This window comes from Semicossyphus pulcher, unplaced genomic scaffold (genome assembly GCF_022749685.1).
Source record: "Semicossyphus pulcher isolate SPU_LCO1_2020_fin unplaced genomic scaffold, fSemPul1.0.p SCAF_15, whole genome shotgun sequence".
NCBI classification, from domain to species: Eukaryota; Metazoa; Chordata; class Actinopteri; order Labriformes; family Labridae; genus Semicossyphus; species Semicossyphus pulcher.
In genome coordinates this window covers 25,816,335-25,836,214 of record NW_027211659.1, presented here as the reverse complement: position 1 = coordinate 25,836,214, position 19,880 = coordinate 25,816,335, and the positions used below count along the sequence as shown (strand labels likewise).

General features: G+C 40.1%; 1 protein-coding gene across 2 annotated transcripts in view; it reads right to left on the bottom strand.

The window, feature by feature from the left end:
• Positions 1–535: 535 nt before the first annotated feature.
• Positions 536–19,880, bottom strand: part of LOC138592009 (collagen alpha-3(VI) chain-like) — a 118,743-nt gene continuing 99,398 nt past the window's right edge. The window contains exons 6-42 of one of the 2 annotated variants that reach the window (XM_069662603.1): positions 19,188–19,790; positions 18,440–19,051; positions 17,954–18,288; positions 17,047–17,125; positions 16,800–16,945; positions 16,625–16,717; positions 16,454–16,507; positions 16,122–16,193; positions 15,976–16,002; positions 15,829–15,873; positions 15,662–15,715; positions 15,511–15,573; positions 14,481–14,546; positions 14,275–14,328; positions 14,154–14,189; positions 14,003–14,065; positions 13,750–13,812; positions 13,415–13,477; positions 13,022–13,084; positions 12,580–12,630; positions 12,354–12,389; positions 12,165–12,227; positions 11,872–11,934; positions 11,627–11,659; positions 11,479–11,515; positions 11,358–11,369; positions 10,756–11,249; positions 10,539–10,641; positions 8,154–8,855; positions 7,915–8,017; positions 7,770–7,822; positions 6,927–7,187; positions 6,527–6,616; positions 5,087–5,272; positions 4,003–4,077; positions 3,047–3,244; positions 536–1,391 (exon numbers count right to left, since the gene is read on the bottom strand). In XM_069662603.1, coding sequence (XP_069518704.1) covers positions 1,351–1,391; positions 3,047–3,244; positions 4,003–4,077; positions 5,087–5,272; positions 6,527–6,616; positions 6,927–7,187; positions 7,770–7,822; positions 7,915–8,017; positions 8,154–8,855; positions 10,539–10,641; positions 10,756–11,249; positions 11,358–11,369; positions 11,479–11,515; positions 11,627–11,659; positions 11,872–11,934; positions 12,165–12,227; positions 12,354–12,389; positions 12,580–12,630; positions 13,022–13,084; positions 13,415–13,477; positions 13,750–13,812; positions 14,003–14,065; positions 14,154–14,189; positions 14,275–14,328; positions 14,481–14,546; positions 15,511–15,573; positions 15,662–15,715; positions 15,829–15,873; positions 15,976–16,002; positions 16,122–16,193; positions 16,454–16,507; positions 16,625–16,717; positions 16,800–16,945; positions 17,047–17,125; positions 17,954–18,288; positions 18,440–19,051; positions 19,188–19,790 — 5,192 coding nt within the window. In that variant the 3' untranslated portion in view covers positions 536–1,350. The remainder of the gene's footprint in view (positions 1,392–3,046; positions 3,245–4,002; positions 4,078–5,086; positions 5,273–6,526; positions 6,617–6,926; positions 7,188–7,769; positions 7,823–7,914; positions 8,018–8,153; positions 8,856–10,538; positions 10,642–10,755; positions 11,250–11,357; positions 11,370–11,478; positions 11,516–11,626; positions 11,660–11,871; positions 11,935–12,164; positions 12,228–12,353; positions 12,390–12,579; positions 12,631–13,021; positions 13,085–13,414; positions 13,478–13,749; positions 13,813–14,002; positions 14,066–14,153; positions 14,190–14,274; positions 14,329–14,480; positions 14,547–15,510; positions 15,574–15,661; positions 15,716–15,828; positions 15,874–15,975; positions 16,003–16,121; positions 16,194–16,453; positions 16,508–16,624; positions 16,718–16,799; positions 16,946–17,046; positions 17,126–17,953; positions 18,289–18,439; positions 19,052–19,187; positions 19,791–19,880) is intronic. The other variant, XM_069662605.1, reaches the window with a different exon arrangement.

The window sequence follows — 19,880 nt, the reverse complement described above, 5'->3', positions numbered from 1 at the left end:
CCAGCTGTTTGATAGGCATGTTTGTCTCTGTGCGGGGGCAATGACACGTTGTACAGATGTGGATTATTGTGGACTTGGTCTATCAGCTTGTCTGCAAAACGTGCTGCCATTGTTGTCCCTGCTGCTGTGTTGACCCTGTCACATCCCCTCTGCCTCTACACTGCCCCTACTGTTCACGTGCATTCTGCATCTTGCGACTGTGTAGTGAGAATTTTTGAGGACGTGCACAGGCGACACTCCAAATTAACGCAAATGTGGCAGCCATCGTGCACAATGGAACACGTAGCTAAAAGTATATCTCCAGCTTAACTGTTAAGCTGATGCTCTTTTGACTCCAAATTGAGAACATTTCCATTAAATTCTTGAGACTGGAAAATGTTGTAAAATAACACTCAATAAAAGTACAACCTACAAAACACGTCATTAATTTCAGCTCCTCTTTGTGCTACGTGTTTGGAGACATATCAAAAATCGCTTACACTCCTGAATCTCTGTAACATGCACAATTCCTCATTCAAAAGAAGAAAGAAAAGAATCAGTTGCTCATGTTTATTAGAAAGTCTAATTCATTTTTATTTCCCCTATACCCAGATGAAACACAGATTTCAGTAAAACCAAAGAAAACAAAAACAAAAACAGCTTGACAAGTACATTCCATTTCTCAATAGCTGGAACTTAAGTGTTTGAGGCAGTGGATCCAGAAGTGCACTTAACATTACATCCATGTTTTCTAGCATTTAGCAGTCGGTCGCTGTCATTTAAATACACACACTGCCATATAAGGCTTCTGTTAACATGCCTGTGGATTCTGTGACTGCAAAATGTGAAGGACTGATTCCACAGGGATCAAGTGAGTTTGAACATAGTATAAATCAACGCAGCTGATGCCTCTATGTGAATGTGGAATGTAAAAAAACACAATATAAAAGAAAGAGTTCTGCATTGAATAGTTGCAGTCCTCCTGCGTGTACTGAAGTGTTGCTAATCTCTGTCCAAGATATTCATATATGATTCTTGCTAACTTATAAAACTGCATTTTTAAAAAACATGAAAACTCTGATGGCTTTGTTCCAGAAAACTTGACTTTAAAAAACTGAATGCACAACTCATCTGTAGAACAAACATACTATGTAGCACCAGTAGGTTAAAACATGCAGCAAATCGTGTTGCCTCCTTCTTGTTGTGAAAAAATACTACTTCAAGAATTTTGGGGATAAAGTTCATTTTAGTGGAATCCAGTGCAGCCACCATCGCTTTGGTATTGCATCCTTACATCACGGCCACTTTGGATGTTTCTCCTCAGAATCCCCTAAACAGAGGTGAAAGCTGGCCATGGGAGTCACTTTGGTCCTATGTTCTTATTGCAGCGATGACTCCTTGGTTGACTGGTGCTGGTGATGAATAGAAAAGAAACACATGGTTAGACTTTTAATTTGTAATTGCAGTCTTTGTTACATTTTTAATATTTCTTCATAGAACCTTTTGTATCTTATTAAAAGTTAAGCATCATTTTGCATGAATAATCCTATGAATGTCAAACACGTTCTTATCCCCAGGTCACCAAATAATGGCCCTTTGTCACAGCCCCCTTTTTGCAGCTCATACAGACACACAAGCGTCTCTTTTAAGGTGTTTTTTTAAAATCTTTTTAACAAGTGGTATGGTCAGTCTCAAGGTAACTTTTAGCATCTTTTTTCTGTCTTTCGAACAGAGTTAATGTAAAACAGTACGTTTGGTGAGCTTTAAACAAAAACATACTTGGTTAAGTTTAGGAAAACCATGAGGAATTGTCAAATTGTCTCCGGGGTGAAGTCCCTATTGTTTGACCAATCAACAGACCCGGCCCACCCCAAATCTCTAAACTGGCTCAATATAACATGGATTATTAAAGTAATAATCTCAAAGATTTTCATTTAAATAAATGTCTGTTAAATCTCTAACTGACACCGAATGAGGTAACACAATGGTGACTGAGCCTATGGCCCACTGATGAAAGCCTTTGCATTTGCAGTATTACAGACTGGCTGTCTGTGGCGACTCAAGCAGCACCCAGTTAGTGACGCGTTTTCCATCAGCCAGCAGTGATTGGTCTGCCAGAGAGGGTAGGCGGAGCTAAGCGGCTGCTTTTCCGGTCTCTGCATGTGTTGCGAGTAAACAGTAATCTACTATGGCTGAACAAACAAAGAAAAGATGGATGACTACAGATACAACTTCAACAATAAGTGAAGATCCAAGAAAAAGAAACAAACTCGACGCTCAGATGAAGGCAAACCAATAGTTACAACCAAGAGTTACAACCGTGACAGAGGGAGCCAACCATAGACGTCTGGTTCAATTGGGAAGTGTGCTCCTTTAATTACTGTATGTCGCCATTAGTTGGCTTACTCTTTATAGGTATGAGTAATATCAGGAAATACCAATTAAAACCTCCTGTTTTTGACTACAGAAGGGCACCAGACCAAGAGTAAACTGGTCATCCCCACTTTTCAGCACTCAGCAGCACATGACATCTGTGGGGAACACGTGAGTGTTGCTGAGAGTTCTGTTTCTGATTATTGCTTTATTTGGTGAGAAAGCACAAAGAAACACACACACCACATTTGGTTGGGTTTCATTTCTAATCTAGTTTGGTTTTCACGCATGCTTTCTCTTGTGCAATCTCATTGCTGCCTCCCTCTCTTTCTCTTTCTCTTGCAAGAAAACCTACAATTTTTCTGAGATGAATGCAATTTTCTTCCACAAATTTTAGGTTAAGAATAGATGCCGCAGCAGTTTTTCAGCATGATTCATACTGTACACTGTAAATGCTGTAATTCCTCTCTGCACCCCAGAGATTTGAATTAGATGGCAGTTTCGTTGCATGCCAACTCAAATTGCAAGACCTTGTTGTGTTTGGCTTGCTGTATCACATAACTGCCGACATTACAGTTTACAGCACGAGTGAGTTTTGTGAGCACTTTTATGATTTCTTAAAGGGAGCATAACTCCATCCTTACTGTGTGTTGACAATAACAGATAAGACGATTTCGATGAACAAAATAAGTACCTGGTTTTCCACAAGCCTTCACACACTGGTCGTGCGTGTCAAAGCGATTCTGGTTTCCACCACAGCCTCCGTACCAGAAGCGTGCGCAGCTCTTAGTGGGGGCATCGTAGTGCCACTTGAGGACAAATTTGGCACAAGTACCCTCCTCTTTTGGAAGCTGGCAGATGTCCACAGCTGTAGTTTCTGCTGTGAGGGACGCTAAGAGAAAAAAATAACAATCAGGGAAAGTGTGAGAATACTTATAAAAGAGCACAGATCTCAAGCAAAGCTGCATGATTTGGTTTTAAACTGGACTTTAAATATTAACAATATGCAGTGCATCAGCAGCAGTAAATGTATCACTCCCATTATACATAAAAACTAATAATGATGAGATGAAGCACATTTGGTTTGGAGTAAACTTTGTCTGGATGTATCTTTACTCCAACGATGACGAGGTCCTGACAGCTTTCTCTGTCTGAGGACTGCTGCCAAAAAGACAATGAAGCAGTGAACAAGGCTTTCCATTCATTTTCTCTGCAGTTATGACTTGGCTCGCTGCTGTGACAAAAGCGTAACCTTCTCATTTTCCATGCTTGGCTTTCTACTCAATCCGTCTGTCATTACAATCCTCAGAGGGGCAGTGGGCTTTGGGTGAAGTGAATACAAAGCACTTATTGTTTTTGCAAAGTGAGCACTGTTTTTGGAAATTGAATTACATAACAGTGATATAACATGAACTACTGGTGACTTGCTGTACTGGTTTATGCCAAATTAGGGTGGTCTGACAAGGTTTGATTCCAATCATCAGGAGTTGCTTGTTTGAATCTTGACCAGGAAGGGAGTGCACATTCTGTCTTATTGGCAAAGTCAATAATGTCTTTATGAAAGGGAGTAAGAAGGGAAGGGGCAGTTACATAATACTGTATTTCTGCAGAAAGCTGTTCGTCACTCAGTTGCTGTATATATGAACTCACCAGGAGCTGGAAGGATCGCCACCTGTTCAACCTGCTTCACTTTTGGCTGAGGCTCTTCTGGCTGAGGCTCTGGCACTGCGGAAATATGAAAATACAAAGTGGTTTCAGTTTCAAGGTACAGCGGCTGAAAAATACTCAGGAGGATTTAGACATGGTGCCTAGTGCAATGTGGATATAAAGACCACAGAAGTTTACACAGATGCAATTCTCGTTAGTTAGATTGCCTGGGTGCCTTTACAATTATCACTCCTCTGCATGAAGACAAGTTAACTTTAATTTTAGTTCTGGGGAAAAAAATCTGGAAAAGAGGAGGACATTTCTTTAGCTTCTATGAATTATATGTATTTACTTGAATATTTGCTAAGCCATCCTTATTTAACTGTACAACTAGCTTGATATTCTCGGGCTGCATTTACTGTTTACATAAAAAAAGTTGGCAGATTTTCCTTTAAATGTTCTCAGTAATTTTTGAAACAATGTGTCTTTAATTTCACATTTACGTGACCAAATGATGCATCTTACTTGGTGACAAAGCTAGCTAGTCTTTGCCAACTAGCTAGCTATCAAAATCTAAAGCTAAAACTTGGTTAAAAATTCTGTTTTCAGAGAACTTTGCCACCTTTATGTTTTGTTTTGTAAACAGTCGAAGCTTGATTAGGTTTGACACTAAAACTACTTAGTTAAGTTTGGATGTGTCAGCCCAAAGGAAGTGAAAAGAAAACTGTAATCCTTTAAGATTAGCTAGACGGCATGCCCCTTGCCTCGAAAGATAACAATGAACATTGTGACTGTAGGTAGCCATAAAGCAATGCTCATAAAAGCAACACCTTTTTATCCATTCTTTACAGTTTTCTTTGCAGCACCCCACAAACCAGCATGTAGAGAAACCCAATGCTAATAGAGTGCACAGTTGTGGTTCGTATGATGTGACTGGAAAATTGCTGTTCTGAAGCCTGGTGTAGCAAACGGTCATAGGTAGATTTTGTTACGAGAGAAGAAGCTGATAATGTTCTGCATTATCTTACACCATCACATCAGGGTACGACAAATCCACTCAGAGACCCTGACACTGACAACCACTCACCTGACCTCATGCAGTCTTTCAAGCAGAGGGCCTCAGTGTCGAACCTATTTTCATTCCCTCCACAACCTCCATACCAGAACTGTGTACAGATCCCGTTCTTTCTGTCAAAGAACCACTTAGCCTGATAGTCTTTGCACGGATTTCCAGGGTCATAGTCAAGTGAGCATGGGTCTGCAAGTTCATTAACTAGAACATGCAAAAACAAACAAACAAACAAAAGAACAACAACAACAGCGATGATGAGGACAGTCAGAGAGAGGGGATGCATTTGTGTTAAGAATAAATGTACAACTACGTACTACACAAGGCATACAGAAGTGACTTTGTGCTGTTAAGAAGTTACTGGAAACTAATAAATGTATATTAAAAAAGTTGAGGTGAACAGTGCAGAGAGGTTCATTCTTGTAGGTCAAAGGAAATGGCATTCAACATGATGGCATAACATGCTACTAACAGCTCAGGGCTCTTGCATCATTAAGAATTTGTATATTATTATGAACTAAAAGTAGTCAGTGGAAAGAAAAAGGTATAAATAAAGGTTTCCACGGGTGAATTGAAAAGTTAGTTTGTTAAAACTACAGTTTCTGTTTCTGTTAGTTTATGTAGTGCTAGTAAAAAGCATGTTAAAGCCCACAGTCTATTTTCAGTCAGTATACAGTCGATTATTTTTTGTCTCCGTTCTGCCTGAAGTTTTGCGTCTGCCATGAGAAGCGGCAGCTGTAAAGCTTTTTTCTCCAAAGTGACGCAGACAGTGAAACCTTAACTCTTGTGTTTGTCAAAACACGTCACGGAAAGATTAAATATACAAACTAAACACTGTAAGTTTGTGCAGTAGATTTCGTAAGTTTCCCTGAATGGCCCACAGTATGCTTTGGCATGTGCTCGTGAACGGATAAATCATTTGTGTTGTATCTGAGTTGAAATATTGCTGCATTAGAGCAAAGCAAGTTATGAACTTGAAGTTGAACCATGCAGTTTTATTTATGACTAACACTGTGCCTTGGAAACCCAGCCAGACACAACTCTATAGAGATCATTAAAATGAATGCACTAGGGTAATATAAAAGAAAAGGATTTGTGCTGAAAGTTCAAAGACCTCATATTGAGTAACTCTTTTTGGATCCCACAGCTGTGCCTGTCGTTCTGATATGTGCTGTATGAGGCCAGAGAGCAGCAGAACATAAAAACACAAAACCAAATTTGATTCCTGTTTCTAACGTCCTGTTCACTCTGAGTATCACTTCAAACTTAAAGTTTCCCAAAGCCCAGGGTTCTGTGCACTACATCCCTTTAGTTAAAGCAATACAGACATTTTGAAAGATCTTGAATCACATAATGCCACAAATCTTCCTAAATATATATTGTTAAACAAGTTATGGGGGTTAAAAATACAGCATACAGGTTAAAGTAGGAGAAAAAGTTAAGCCCACAAACGCTCACCAATTTCAGGTTGTTCCAATGGTGCTGTTTTTACAGTACCGGCGACTGGGCGGGCTGGCTTTTGCTCTGCCTGCTTTTGCGCTGCTGCTTCTGTGAAAGTAAAATCAGTAGTCATGGAACAGCTCTGATAACAAACTTCGAGCTAATTCATGCAGTGTTTAATGTTTAGTTGTTTTATTTTCACAACACCCCTACGTGTTAAAAGGAGTAAAAAATATTTGACATTTTTGTTGCAGAACAATGGTGCAATGTCAGTTTCAAAACCCAGAAATCTTATCACCTGGTGGTCAAGTTTCTGGAAAACCACATAATAAGTATATTGTTATCTTGAGACAGGGGATGTCTTGCTCACTGTTCTTTAAAATAATATGTCATGGTGTAAAAAGTGTGTTGGACTTACTGGTAGTGGTGATGCCCTTGCGGATGGAGACAATTTGACCCTCTGCTGTGTATGCAGTGACCACAGCATGATATGTTTGAGCGCTCTCTAGGTTGTCCACAGTAAGCTCTGTGCCGGACACGTTGGTCTTAAGCACCAGAGCGTGGTCGCGCAGACGTGTTACCACCACCTCAAAGTAGACGAAGAGCTTGGGGTCCGAGCTGCTCCAACGCAGTTTCAAGCTGCTGGAGGTGACGTTAAAGACGTGAAGCTCCTCTGCATCTGAGATGAAAGGGTGAGATGAAATGGTGTCAGTGCAGGACGATGCATATTTAAAAGTCCGATGAACTTGTTAGAGTTATGGAGTTACCAAAATGTATACAAATGCAGAGGTCACTCTCATTTCTGCAGGTTTGTTATGAGATAACTTGAGATTCAATGCCTTTAAAGTTTCTATTATATCTTTGCAACTTTGGCTGGTATCAGTTTGCGACGTAAACAATCAAACGTACACGGACAAGTCAGCATTTACAGGGAGGCTAACGGGTACTGTCATCTTAACTTATCATCTGGTTACTTTCTTATGAAATGCTATCTCCAATACATTTGTTAGGTAAGCTGGGTAGAAAGTGAAGTCATCTGTTAGGATTCAATAGCAGACTGCAGTTACTTCGCTTAGTGCAATGTGCCATGATTTTTAGTCAAATTTTATAGTAACTGCAGGTTTAAACAGCTTTTTCTCTGAACATCAAATTCATTTCAGTAGTTTGAGTTCAACCAAAAAATGACTCCCAGTAAAGAAAAGAGAAACAGCATTTTAAACTTTTATTCCCTGCTGAGGTAAATTAAGTTCCAAAATCTTACCGTGGTGCTTTCTTTGATGGACTGCCTGGTGATTTTGATGTTTCTGGTGTTTCCTATAAATAAAACAAAGCATGAATGAAATCATTAATGTGTCCAACTAATAACTTCAACCAATGATATGGTAAGACAATATAAAAGTGCTTACTCCTGTTGGTCTGATGATGTGAAGGGGTTTTTTAGAGGCTGGTCACTCTGGAACCATGTGCAGTTTTTGGAGACTTCAGGCGACATGTAGAAAGCATTTTCAACTAAAAAACAGAACACAGCACATCACTCACAGGAGCTTGGTTTTACTATGTAATAACTGGCATTGAGCCTAAAATTGTAAACAAACAATTGTGCAAAAAAAGGCAACAGAATTTGATTGACCCATCTGGAACTTACTGCTGATGTACTTTGGCAGCAGCTGGCCAAAGGTCTTGATCTGTCTGTCGTAAAAGCGATCGATGCTTTCCAGCTGCTTGAAGAAGACGTCTGAAGGCTCACTGGCCATGCGAGACAAAACACGAGCATCTCCGGCACTTATCTTATCACCAACACCCAGGATGACCAGGAAGTAGCCTCTGCACTTGGCCTCAGTGGCAATACGCACCAGTCGCTCCTCTTCTTCTCTCACACTTCCTGTCACAAAGAGTATCAGAACTCTTCGGGCACGTTGGACAGGAGCCTTTTCAAACACCTGCTCCAATGTGGATTCGATAGCTACAGCCAATGCTCGACCACCCTCTAGCTGCGGTGTCTTCTGCAGTAGAGCGGTAACGATATCTTGAGCTGAGTTGTACTCTGTCAAACCGATATCCACGTGGATGGAAGAGCCAGTTTTGTTGTAGATGAACTCGTAAGGTGCTTGCTGGATCACAGACACTCTGGCATGGTGAGTGGATGAGGCTGGGTTTGAGGACACTTGTAGCTGTTCTACTATGTGTGCGATGTAGCGCTTAATCTCCGTGAAGACTGTCGGGTAGGTAGACTCAGAGCTGTCCATGATGAAAGCCATGTCGATGTCAACGTCTGTGGTGAAAGACCTCCTGTCCCGACTGGTCAATGGGGGCACAAATTCGCACATTTGGTCCGGAGAGCAGATGTCTAGAAAAAGAAAACAAGTGGAGTAATGTAGCTTTCATTGCTGCATGGAGGTGATGTATTTCTAATGAACATATGAACATGATAAAAAAATACATCTAAATTAAAATTGTTCCTTTTTTCGCCAACAATGAACATACAAAAATGTATATGTGTCCCTTAAATTCTGAAAAATTGATAAAATAATGAATAAGCCCCATTTTCCTGAACAGAACTCCCTGTTCAAAAACATTCATTTCTCACAAAAGACAAATAATCATTCGATACTTCAGGTAACAAATCTGATTGCAACCATCATCTTCTGCTAAGATAAAATCTATAAGCCAGGGGTACTCAATTAAACTTGAAAGATGTCCAGTTAGAGATTTTTTATCTCAAGCAAAGGTCCGGAACATCATAATGTCTGAGCTGCGTTATGATTCAGTACCATACATTTATACTTTTTGAACGTTTGTCAAATCAAATAAAGAAAATACAATTAGGCTAAATAGTTTTTACACTTATACGTTTTACACAGAGCTCTCATAATTTAACAATAATAATAATGAATACTTCAATAATGGTAAGGAAATATAGTGTGTGTTTGTATGTCTGGGGGATCTCCCCCAGGAAGTTGAGTGTCAAAACCTTCATTTCCTGTATTTTTGGTTTATTTAATGCCCCAGTTTGTGATGGAAGTGTCTTTTTTTGTAAATGAAAATAAATAATATAATGTCTGGTACTACTGGTAGTAAAATGTTGTCCATGCAGAAATCAAATGAAAGAGAGAGACAGCTTTACCTCTTCACTTAAGCTGCTATCTCTCTGCCTCCTGACAGAATATTAAGATTTGACCATAATAGGAGGATTCACTTAAAATTTTATTTCATGTTTGCCAAATTTTATTTTATGTTTTGCCAAAATGCAGTTGCATTAGACTTTTTCTCATGGTGAGTTCTAACACAGGCAATGACTATGAAATAAATAATATTTAAACGCACTGTACACTGACGGACTGCTGGAGAGAGGGAGAGCGAGGGGGAGAGAAAGAGGGCACATACCGGTACATATAAGAACAGAAGTGCGGACATAAGAGGAAAACTAGTCATGATGATGAAGCCTGATGTAGCTCTGTGTAACTCTCAGGTTTATGAGTGAAGTGTTTGAACTAAACTGCAGCCTGGAGTCTCTGTTAACAGAGACAAACGGAGTGACTGTCAGAAAATGTCTGCGTTTAATAATCGCCACAGTCACGGAACATATACGAGTCTGTCCAGTCTTAAAAGCTTGGTTTTCTCTACTGCTCTCATTTTAGAGCACGCAATGTCTACTTTTCCCTAACTCACTTATTTTCTCCCACTGTGTCTCTTGTCGGCTGGCTCTTCAGTCTGTATCTGTATTCTCCCACACCCACTGGGTCAGTCGCGATGTTAATCTGAGTGACAGATTTGATTGGCTGAGTAGCGTCACGTGTGATGATTTACAACGAATGCATTGGTCTGCGAGTTTCTTGGACCCCCAAGTCACTACCGCAAAGACAAAAAAGCTGCGCAGGTTAAAATAGATGCGCTTGTCAAAACTGTAAATAGGTCCAGGTCCGGAGATGACGGCAGTTGGGTCCGGATCCGGACCGCGGTCCGCCGTTTGGGGACCGCTGCTATAAGCTGTAACTGAGAAGTCATGATGAGTGAATCGCAGAGCTCTTACCGAAGCAGACATGGCAGTTCATAATCTTTTGGAGGACTGAGTTGTACTGTGCACTTCCAGGGGCAGGAAGGACAATGACCTGTGCCAGTGCTGTGTTGTTGACCTGGTGAACAAAAGAAGAAAAAAAGCTGTGTTGTCTTTGGAGAAAAACACTGCCAAAATGCCTTACAAACCAAAGTACTAAGCGTGCCCCTTTGAGACATTTCTTATGTTTTACCTGCAGTGCTCTGCTGAGCGCTTTGTCCTCACGGTTGACTAAGAACAGAGTGGCGATTCCAGCATCATGGAGGCGAAGAGCTGCATTGGTAACTGCTTTAGCCTGTCCGACTGGGCCGCCAACAAAGAAGACGGCCACCTTCCTCATGAGGAAACCACTGCGCACTCTCTTGAAGGTGTTCTGTCCCACAAAGCTCATGGCCATGTCTAAGTTGCGTTGCTTCCTGTTCTGGAGAGTCTGCAGTCCCTCGATATGACGCAGCAGGGCGCGTTTCTTCATTGCATCAGCAAACCGAATCTCAGTGGTCACTTCGTTGTTGTACAGGGCCAGAGCAACACGAGCTCCTCTGGGGCAGTTGCTCTCAGCGATGGTGATGTCGCTGACCAGGCGCAGGACAGTATCACGCATATTGTTGAAGCTTTGGCGGTTACTGCCCTCTGAGACATCCAGGGCAAAAGCCAGCTCAGTGGGGTAGAGCGGGCATTCCTGCTTACCTGATGATGAACACATGGGGAATCGTTTCTTTGTAAAGTAGTGCCTACGATACATACACAGCCATTCAATCAGCTATAATCGAATTAATTAAGTTTTAAGTTACTTACCATAACAGCAAGCTGGTGAACAAAAAACAGGAAAGAAAATGTGGTTAGACATTTTAGAGCACATAACACATGAAGATTAATGCTTTTCATTTATTTCTGATAGTTGTTAAATTACGCTTACGACAGTTGTCTCTGATTTTCTTGACCAGGTCACATTGCTGAGGACAAAGAGACATTTGAAAAGAAAGGTTTAAAGATTTTTATCCAAGGTAACAAAAATGAGTTTTCCCTTAATACAGTTTCAAACAGGTTGATAAATAATCACATACCACAACACCTGGTCCTCTTGGTCCCTTCTCACCCTGTGGGGGGAAAAATAGTTGTGTTTTTGTATTAGATAACACAATCATTTAATCAAATCATATGAGGAACTTTATCTTTGTCAAAACATCAACAACAACAACAATTTATATTCAGATCAATCATTTATAATATGATTGCAAATTTTGTCACAATTTTGATACAAATAATTATATGTAGCTTATAAGCAAATGGTAGATTTAAAGTTGCTTACATATGGCCCAGCATATCCAACCTCTCCCTTCTGTCCGGGTGTACCAATGTTTCCAGAGATACCCTGCAAAGAACAAACAGTTAGAGAACAAAGCTGTCAGTAGCTGACAACAAAGAGGACTGCATACAATATTTGAAACAACACTTAAAAAACAGTCTCATATGGTGTATATCCAAACATATGTGTCTAATGATCATGATTGGTTGCTGGAGTGATACCATACAGCAGGTGCTGTCACATTTAAAGTATATATTCGCATATTGATCTAATATAAGTGGGTTCTGAAGACGTACCCTCTGTCCACGATTTCCTCTGGGTCCAGGCCCGCCCTTGGTGCCGGGGTCGCCGGCTGCTCCCTGAAATGATGGACGCAAAGAGATGAATGCAAACGATCAACATCAAATGGAGGGCCCATTGGACTAAGTATAAAAAGTCATTATATTGAAATGGTAATAGAAATAGTCTGGGGTTTTTTCTATTACCTTTGGTCCTGGGAATCCCGGGAAGCCCTCATCACCCTGTAGAGGAAATTTTTGTGAGTAATTTTTGTATTGTTACTGTCCTAATTAGTGAATAACTGCATGGGACACAGGGACATCCTTGTTGTTACCATGGTTTGTGACTTCTGAAATTTCTGAAGTCGGCTATTTGTAAGTGGTGTTTGAAAATAAGCTAAAAACTAAGTTTCAAAGATCCAAATTCACTTGCCTTTCTTCCTTTCGGCCCTGTGACTCCATAGCCATCTCTTCCATCTTCACCCTATGACAAAAAAGAGAAATTTACTCCTACAATTAAAACTGATTGCTTATTCAGCTGCATACAGTCTTGGTACCAAAAGGGAAACAAGAGCATTACACCCTCTAAATTCCCTTTGAACCAACATGAATGTTACACACTGTTGTCATACACTATCATACAAAACCACATCACATATACTCTCATAAAAAACACAGCAACATGACACTGATGCAAATAATTAATGTTCCGCAAGGACAGTTATTGAGAAGCTGATCACATAATTATCTGCTGTTTTATAAAATATAGACATTTGGTTTCATTAACAACATGACAAACCAAGTATAGACATAGTGTTCTATTTTGTTAATTTATAAACTACTTTAAATCAAAGAATATGTGGTTTCATTCTTACAGCCTCTCCACGGGGACCAAGAGGTCCAACAATACCCTGAGGTCCTGGTTCTCCTGGCTCTCCCTACATAGGCACAGAGACACACAGAATGAGATAGGGACATAAAGAGTTAACAACTCCAATACATGTCAAAGCTTTTCATGAAGAGTGAAATATTTCTTTAAACTCTCAGGTCAGTTTCTATAGATTTAATTACAATCATATGTTTTTGTTGCAGCCGATCTCAAGCAGAGCCTTAATGTTTTTCTTATAGTGCTCACATGTTTGCTCAAATAGACGACACATGTGTGTCCAGTAATGTGAGAGAGCTCAGCTCAGGCCTGTGTGTTTAGAATTAAAACAAGCCTATTTTGGAAGAACATGAGCCGCGGAAAATCACATTCCCATCAGTACCTTGCGACCGAGAGCTCCTCGTCTTCCATTGTCTCCAGCGGAACCTGGGCTTCCTCCGGGGCCCTAACAACAGAACATTAGGATATTAGAAGACTGAAAATGTCACAGTTATTTGTCAGTGTGTCGTTGTAGTCTCAATCTCTGAGAGACGTGTTATTTTTGTGTAAAATAAAACATCAGCATTTGCATTTGACCACAGTTTAAAACTGATGCTGGCTTCAGTTTTCTCCATAAATATACATCGTCTTAAAGAATATGTGTTTTATACGTCACTGTTACAGCACAGTTATAGCAAACATTGTATTTAATTATGGGGCCCTAACAGGTGCACTTACCCTTGGTCCAGGGTTTCCATCTTCTCCCCTGGGTCCTGGTGCACCACGTGGTCCAGGTGGACCCTGAAAAAAGACAGACCAGGGAGTTTCTTGCTGACCTCCAAACCATGAGAGAAGAACGGAGACACATTCTACTTGTATAAAAACTCCATTCACAGTCTAGTCAAAACAATTTGTCATGTTGCTCATGCAGCCAAGAAAAGTATTAACAGGAATGACAGCACATGTTTTGGGAAGAGAATGACAAACATACTCTTGATCCTGCAATTCCAGGCTCTCCCTGAACACCATTAGGTCCAGCCTTGCCAGGAGCTCCCTAAAATGACAAATGTGATTAACGTTTCCGAAAGTTTCTGCAGTAAGGATTTAATAATTTATGTTATCACAAAAAAAAAAAGACTTACAGCCTGTCCAGGTGAGCCTCTCCTGCCATCGCCTCCCTGTGGAGGTGGGAGCAGAAGTTAGTCTTGATTTAGAGAAAAAATGTTGTAGTAAGTATGATGACCACATGAAAAAATGACTTACCCTTCTTCCTAGTTCACCAGGGCCTCCCTTCTTTCCATCCTCACCAGGCTCTCCCTGTCAGTTCAGAGCAGATATCCCAAGTAAACAAACACAAACAGTTACGACATGTAAAACATCGAAAACGGCTAGTACAATAATAACTGCAATTGTAGTCATTTAAATAATTATTTTTCTATTGTAATAAAATGTGTGGAAAAGGATTTTACCGATGGTCCTGCATCACCAGGGTCTCCTTTAGGTCCTGCGCGGTTGTTATCTTTTCCACTCGTACCCTATCAGACAAAGATTACATTTTCACTTTCAGCTGCAATCAAACACAACACGGTAAACACTATTTGCCCAAACAACTGCGGAAGGGGGGACTTACTACATTCTAAATGATCAAACGTTACTTTATGCTACATGTTGAGGGCCTATTTCAAAACCAGTAGAACAGTAGCCATCAACAGTGTTGGGGAAGCTATTTGAAAAATAGCTTACGTAGCTTAGCTCTAGAAGAAGTTAAACTACAGCAAAAATATCCCTAGGGAGAAATCTAGTTTTGTTAACTTCAGGTACTTGGAAAAGGTGGTTCAAACTCCTTTTGAAATGGAAATTCACAGGAAATACATAAAACACCCCACTTTTCATGAGAAAGTGCAGACATCCATTTGACAGCTGCTCTCTAAAAAGAGTCCAGGTGGGGTATTGCACCAAGAAGGATAACTCTGCTACCGAGGTAGCTTCTAAAATAGCATGCAGCAACAACTCCTAACTTTTGTTGGTAAAAGCAATAATCAATGACTAATTGACAACAAGTATTTTCAAGTTTAGTTTCACATATTTACATTCAAAGCATTAAAATTACAGTCAAATACTTCTCAGGGTGAGCTGACAAACCAGCTCCTTTCAATACACCAAATACCTTCACCTGTCTGTTTCTATAACAAGCCCCTATAGTGCTTTTCAGATAATACAAGGAATGTTGGAAAACTAAATCATTAGCAACATTTTTTTTTTGCACATTTCTTTCCTTTTATGGTCCAAAACAGTGTGTGGCTTCAGTTATAAACAAAACAAACAACAAAAAGAAGAAGACTATTTTAACTACTACTATCACTTTTCTGTATATTATAATATATATAATATATATATAATATTATTTCTCTATAACGAGTCTAGTTAAGTTGAGGTAACCAAGATTTTGTTTTTGTTTTAATAGTAATTGGTTCTTTAACCAGTTCACATAATACTCACAGGGTCTCCTGCGATTCCAATTTCTCCTCCATCTCCTGCTTGTCCTTTGGTTCCTTTGGGTCCCTAAGAGCAGTAAAGATGTTTAGTGAGCATTTCTCAACACTAAACATTGATATAAGATTAAAACATGTGAATCTAAAATTGCACTCACTCTTCTGCCAGGATTTCCTCTGTCTCCTGGGGGTCCAGCCACGCCACTTTTTCCCTGAGAACATATAACGGAGGCCAATTAAAACACACAATCATGTATAAACAGGAGCGGATTCTCATTTTTTTTTATGTATATTACTAGTGCAAGACATAATATAATACACCTACCTCTTCTCCATTGATTCCATCAAGTCCAATTTCTCCAAATTCACCCTGCAACATGGTGGCAGTTGGTTAGGTAGTCATTGCATTAGCCTGTTTTCTCATAGGTTTGACTTAAAATGAAGAAAAATAAAATTAAAATAAAACCCTCACCTTTTCTCCTGAGTAGCCACGAGAGCCCTGAACAAAAGGAAAAAATGTGTAACACCATTATATTAATTAAATAAAAAATAATATCCACATTAAACAATAACATGTACATTTAAGTTGAATATAGAAGTTAATATAAATGCCTTTACCTTGACACCTCTCTGTCCAGGACATCCCTGGAAGCCCTGGGTACCATTTACACCAGGAGGACCTCTCTCTCCCTGTCATTGGAGACAGAAAAGGAGTAAAATACCATGCTGAAGTATGGGAGGGATTCAATATTAAGGAACATGTATCGATGGGGGAAAAAGGAACATTGAAGAATGTGTCACTTAACTTTTGGTTACTTAACTTCACTCAGCTTTTAGCTGTTGTTTAAAACAGCTATTGATCAGGACAGTTCTTGGCTTGTGTATGTATGTGTATCAGGAAGCTATTATCAGGCTTTGACCACATATATAAGAAAGGCATTCAAACTTACAGGTCCACCCTCATCTCCTGGATGTCCTTGGCTTCCTGGTAATCCGGAACTACCCTGAAAGACAAAACAGTCAAGTTTATTTTCTGATCTAATCAAAAGGAAGGGTTGGTATTATGGTTTGCATTAAATGAATATATCAGAAATATATAAATATTTTTTGACATTGGATACCTTAGACCCTGGAAGTCCAACTGAACCTCTGTCTCCTCTGGTGCCGGTACACTTGCATGGAATTCCACAGCACTCCCTCTCTGCAATGTTGTCCTGAGCAAAGATAGAAAATATTGAGATCTAAGGGGAAAAAGAAAGCTCTTGAAAGTCTGATGTCTGACTGATTATTACTCACCAGTTCTTCCATTAGCTCATAGTCTAAGTCCATGATATTGAGTCGTAGCGGTCTGGTGTACCTGAAGCCCCGTCCAAATTCCAACAACAAAGCCTCATCAAATTTGGGCACGCGCTCCAGCCCGACGAGGATAAAACTGTTCACTCCTGTTTTGCACACACAAGAGTTTCAGAAACAGACTCATCACAATTTAGTTTCATATCGGTGAAAGGACAGACAGTCTTCTTTAACTGTTTTATTGATTTACCTGATTGATGAAGCTCATCAACTCGCCTTTTCATCTCCGCATATGGGGCATCAAGACCATCAGTCAGATGAATGACAACCTTAAGGGGAGAAACACAATTTAGTTTCGCATGTCTGTACATTTTCCATTACTCTTTTCATTTGTATGTTTAAACTAGGGATATCCCATAGTTTTTTGTTACGGATCTCTATGCGAGTTCTTTACTATATCTGTGCCAAATATGATAATCATATTAACCTAATTGTTGATTAAAACATGTATCTGCCACATTGCAACAACAGCTAAAGACTACTGAATTTTAAACAACCAATACTTCATGAGTTACTTTATCCATATACTGGAGGTCTTGATTTAAAACTATTAAATCAGCTTAAATTTGTGATAACTTGATCATTTCAATCCTGGAAAGTGATGCAATACACTAGAGAAGAATATATATATATCTTATTCTGTGAAATTGTATGTATAGCAGGAACACAAATATGGTTGTGCAGCAGCATCATTTGAGGGTTCTCACTTAAGATTGCAATGATAACCTTAACTAGATAATAGATGAGTTTGATTTTGGCCTGCTTTTAACTAAGACATTCATTGTTGAATATCAACAGGTGATTTGACCTGCCCTCGACACCAGCGATAACAAAAAGAGGCTGCTACGTAAATGTTTTGTGGACTGCCATTTGCTAATAACAAAGGGTAAGATAAATAATTTTGTGTCAACATTATTTTGTCAACTCAGCAAACTCAAAACCCTGAGTCACTCACTGAAGTGCACAAATTACATTCCAATTCACAGTGTAATTTTTATTGGGATGAGAGCAAAATGCAGCATTATATATACTTATAGACTTTAACAATCTTTTCAAAGAGTGGGAAATCATTAGTTTAAACTTTTTTAGTAACCAACCTTGACAACATTATCCTGTCTGGTTTTGAACCTATTGGTGTAAGCTGTGATCGTCTTGCCATTGAGGACAAATGGGCCTCGACTGCGCAGGGCCCTGAAGGCCTCGAAGAGTTCATCAGCATTGTCTGTGAAGTCCAGCTGGACAGGCTCAGAGGCAGAGTCCATGGCTAGCATGCCAACTTGCACAGAAGGAATCTGCCCAGATGAACAACTAATCCCTGCCATTTTAGAAATTCTCTGCAGGATAGCACCCATCTTGCTCTGGAGGTTGGTCTGAGCACTGAAGACGTTCTGGGCAGAAACATCAAAGCCCACCAGCACCTCTAGGTTGCAGGCTGTAAAACAGAGCACAAAATTATTATTAACTTTGGTATATCACAGAAAAAATCGGAAAACTGACACAATGAATTCTAAATTGCAAGTTAAATGTGAAAAGCCCAGCTATTAGGTTATCACCAAGAATAAAAATTGTACTATGTCTCTTACTTTTAGGAGCTTCATCTACACCAACACACAGCTTTCCCTTCACTTCATCATCCAAAGTCTCCAGGATCTGCTCATTAAGCTCTGAAAGTTCCTGGAAGTTTCTTGATCGAGCAACAGTCGAGGACTCACTTGCAAGGTCTTCTAACTCATTCTCAGTGTCTCCCACTCCCACCGCAAAGATCCTAACACCTTTTTTCTTCAGACCAAGGGCTGCTGTTTTGCCATCATCAGCTGAGCGTCCTCCATTGACAACCATCAGGATCTGAGGAGTGCCCTCATCCATCCTACTGCCTTTTTCTTTGGTAAAGTACACATTTTGAACGTGGCGTATAGCTGCACCAGTATTGATTCTTGGTCCACCTTTATACTCTGCTCGGCCGATGGCTTCTACAATGTCCTGCCTGTTTTTGTAGGTGTTGAGGTAGAAGACGTCAGTCACATCTGTAGCATAATGTGCCAGACCAATCCGCAGGTTGTCTCTCTCATTGAAAAACAGATCCACCAGGTTGGTGACGAAAATTACAACTTCATTGAAGTTGGCCCTGCCCAAGTTTATTGAGCCATCCAGTAAAAACACAATATCAGCCTTTTTGGGAGGAGGCAGGCCTAATGCTATAAGAAGGAGGATGACATATAGAAACAGACAGGAGAAAAAGTGACTCATTAGATTGTATACATCCTAAGAATTTGATTAATGTTAATATGTGTTATGGAAGCATTTGTAATGTGTAATTTTCGCACAACTTACTAGGATTCTCATAGTCTGTTGGTTCTTCCTCAGGTAGGGTCCCACTCCTCAGCCTGGAAATAAATCTGTCCTTGATTGCTGGCAGTCCAGGAAATGTGGGGACCTGTAAGACATCGTCTTGGGTTGTTGCAATTTGCGCAAGCTGCTTTGTGTTAGCACCACCAGCGCCAACACCAATGCAGTTGACTCGGGAGCTTTTAAGCAGAGGTCCATAGATGGAAACATCTTGTGGAGAACGTCCACCTGTGAGAACCACAAGATGCTGGGAGGCGTCAGACAGACGAACACCTGCAGAGGGCTTTAACTCATTCTCTGTGACATACTTAATAGCGTCAGCCAGATTTGATGACCGGCCACCCATCTGACGAAGTCTTTTAATAGCAGAGGTAACTGCTGGCTTGCTGTTGTGTGAGTTGAGAGAAAATTCAGTTTTAGCTCCGTCTGCATACTGGACAACAGCAACACGCACTTGATCAGGCTGCACGTCGAGTTGTTGGACAATGTTGAGGATGAAGTCACGGATATGAGCAATGCCACCTGCACCTGTAGTGTCTGAGCCATCAATAAGGAAAATAATGTCCTTTTTCCCGAGATCTAGGTTGCCTGCAAATTAAGCACAAAAAAGAAAAGGGGAAATATACTTTATTTTGTATATCAGAAAAAGTTCTTGCTTTGAGAACATACAACTTGAAG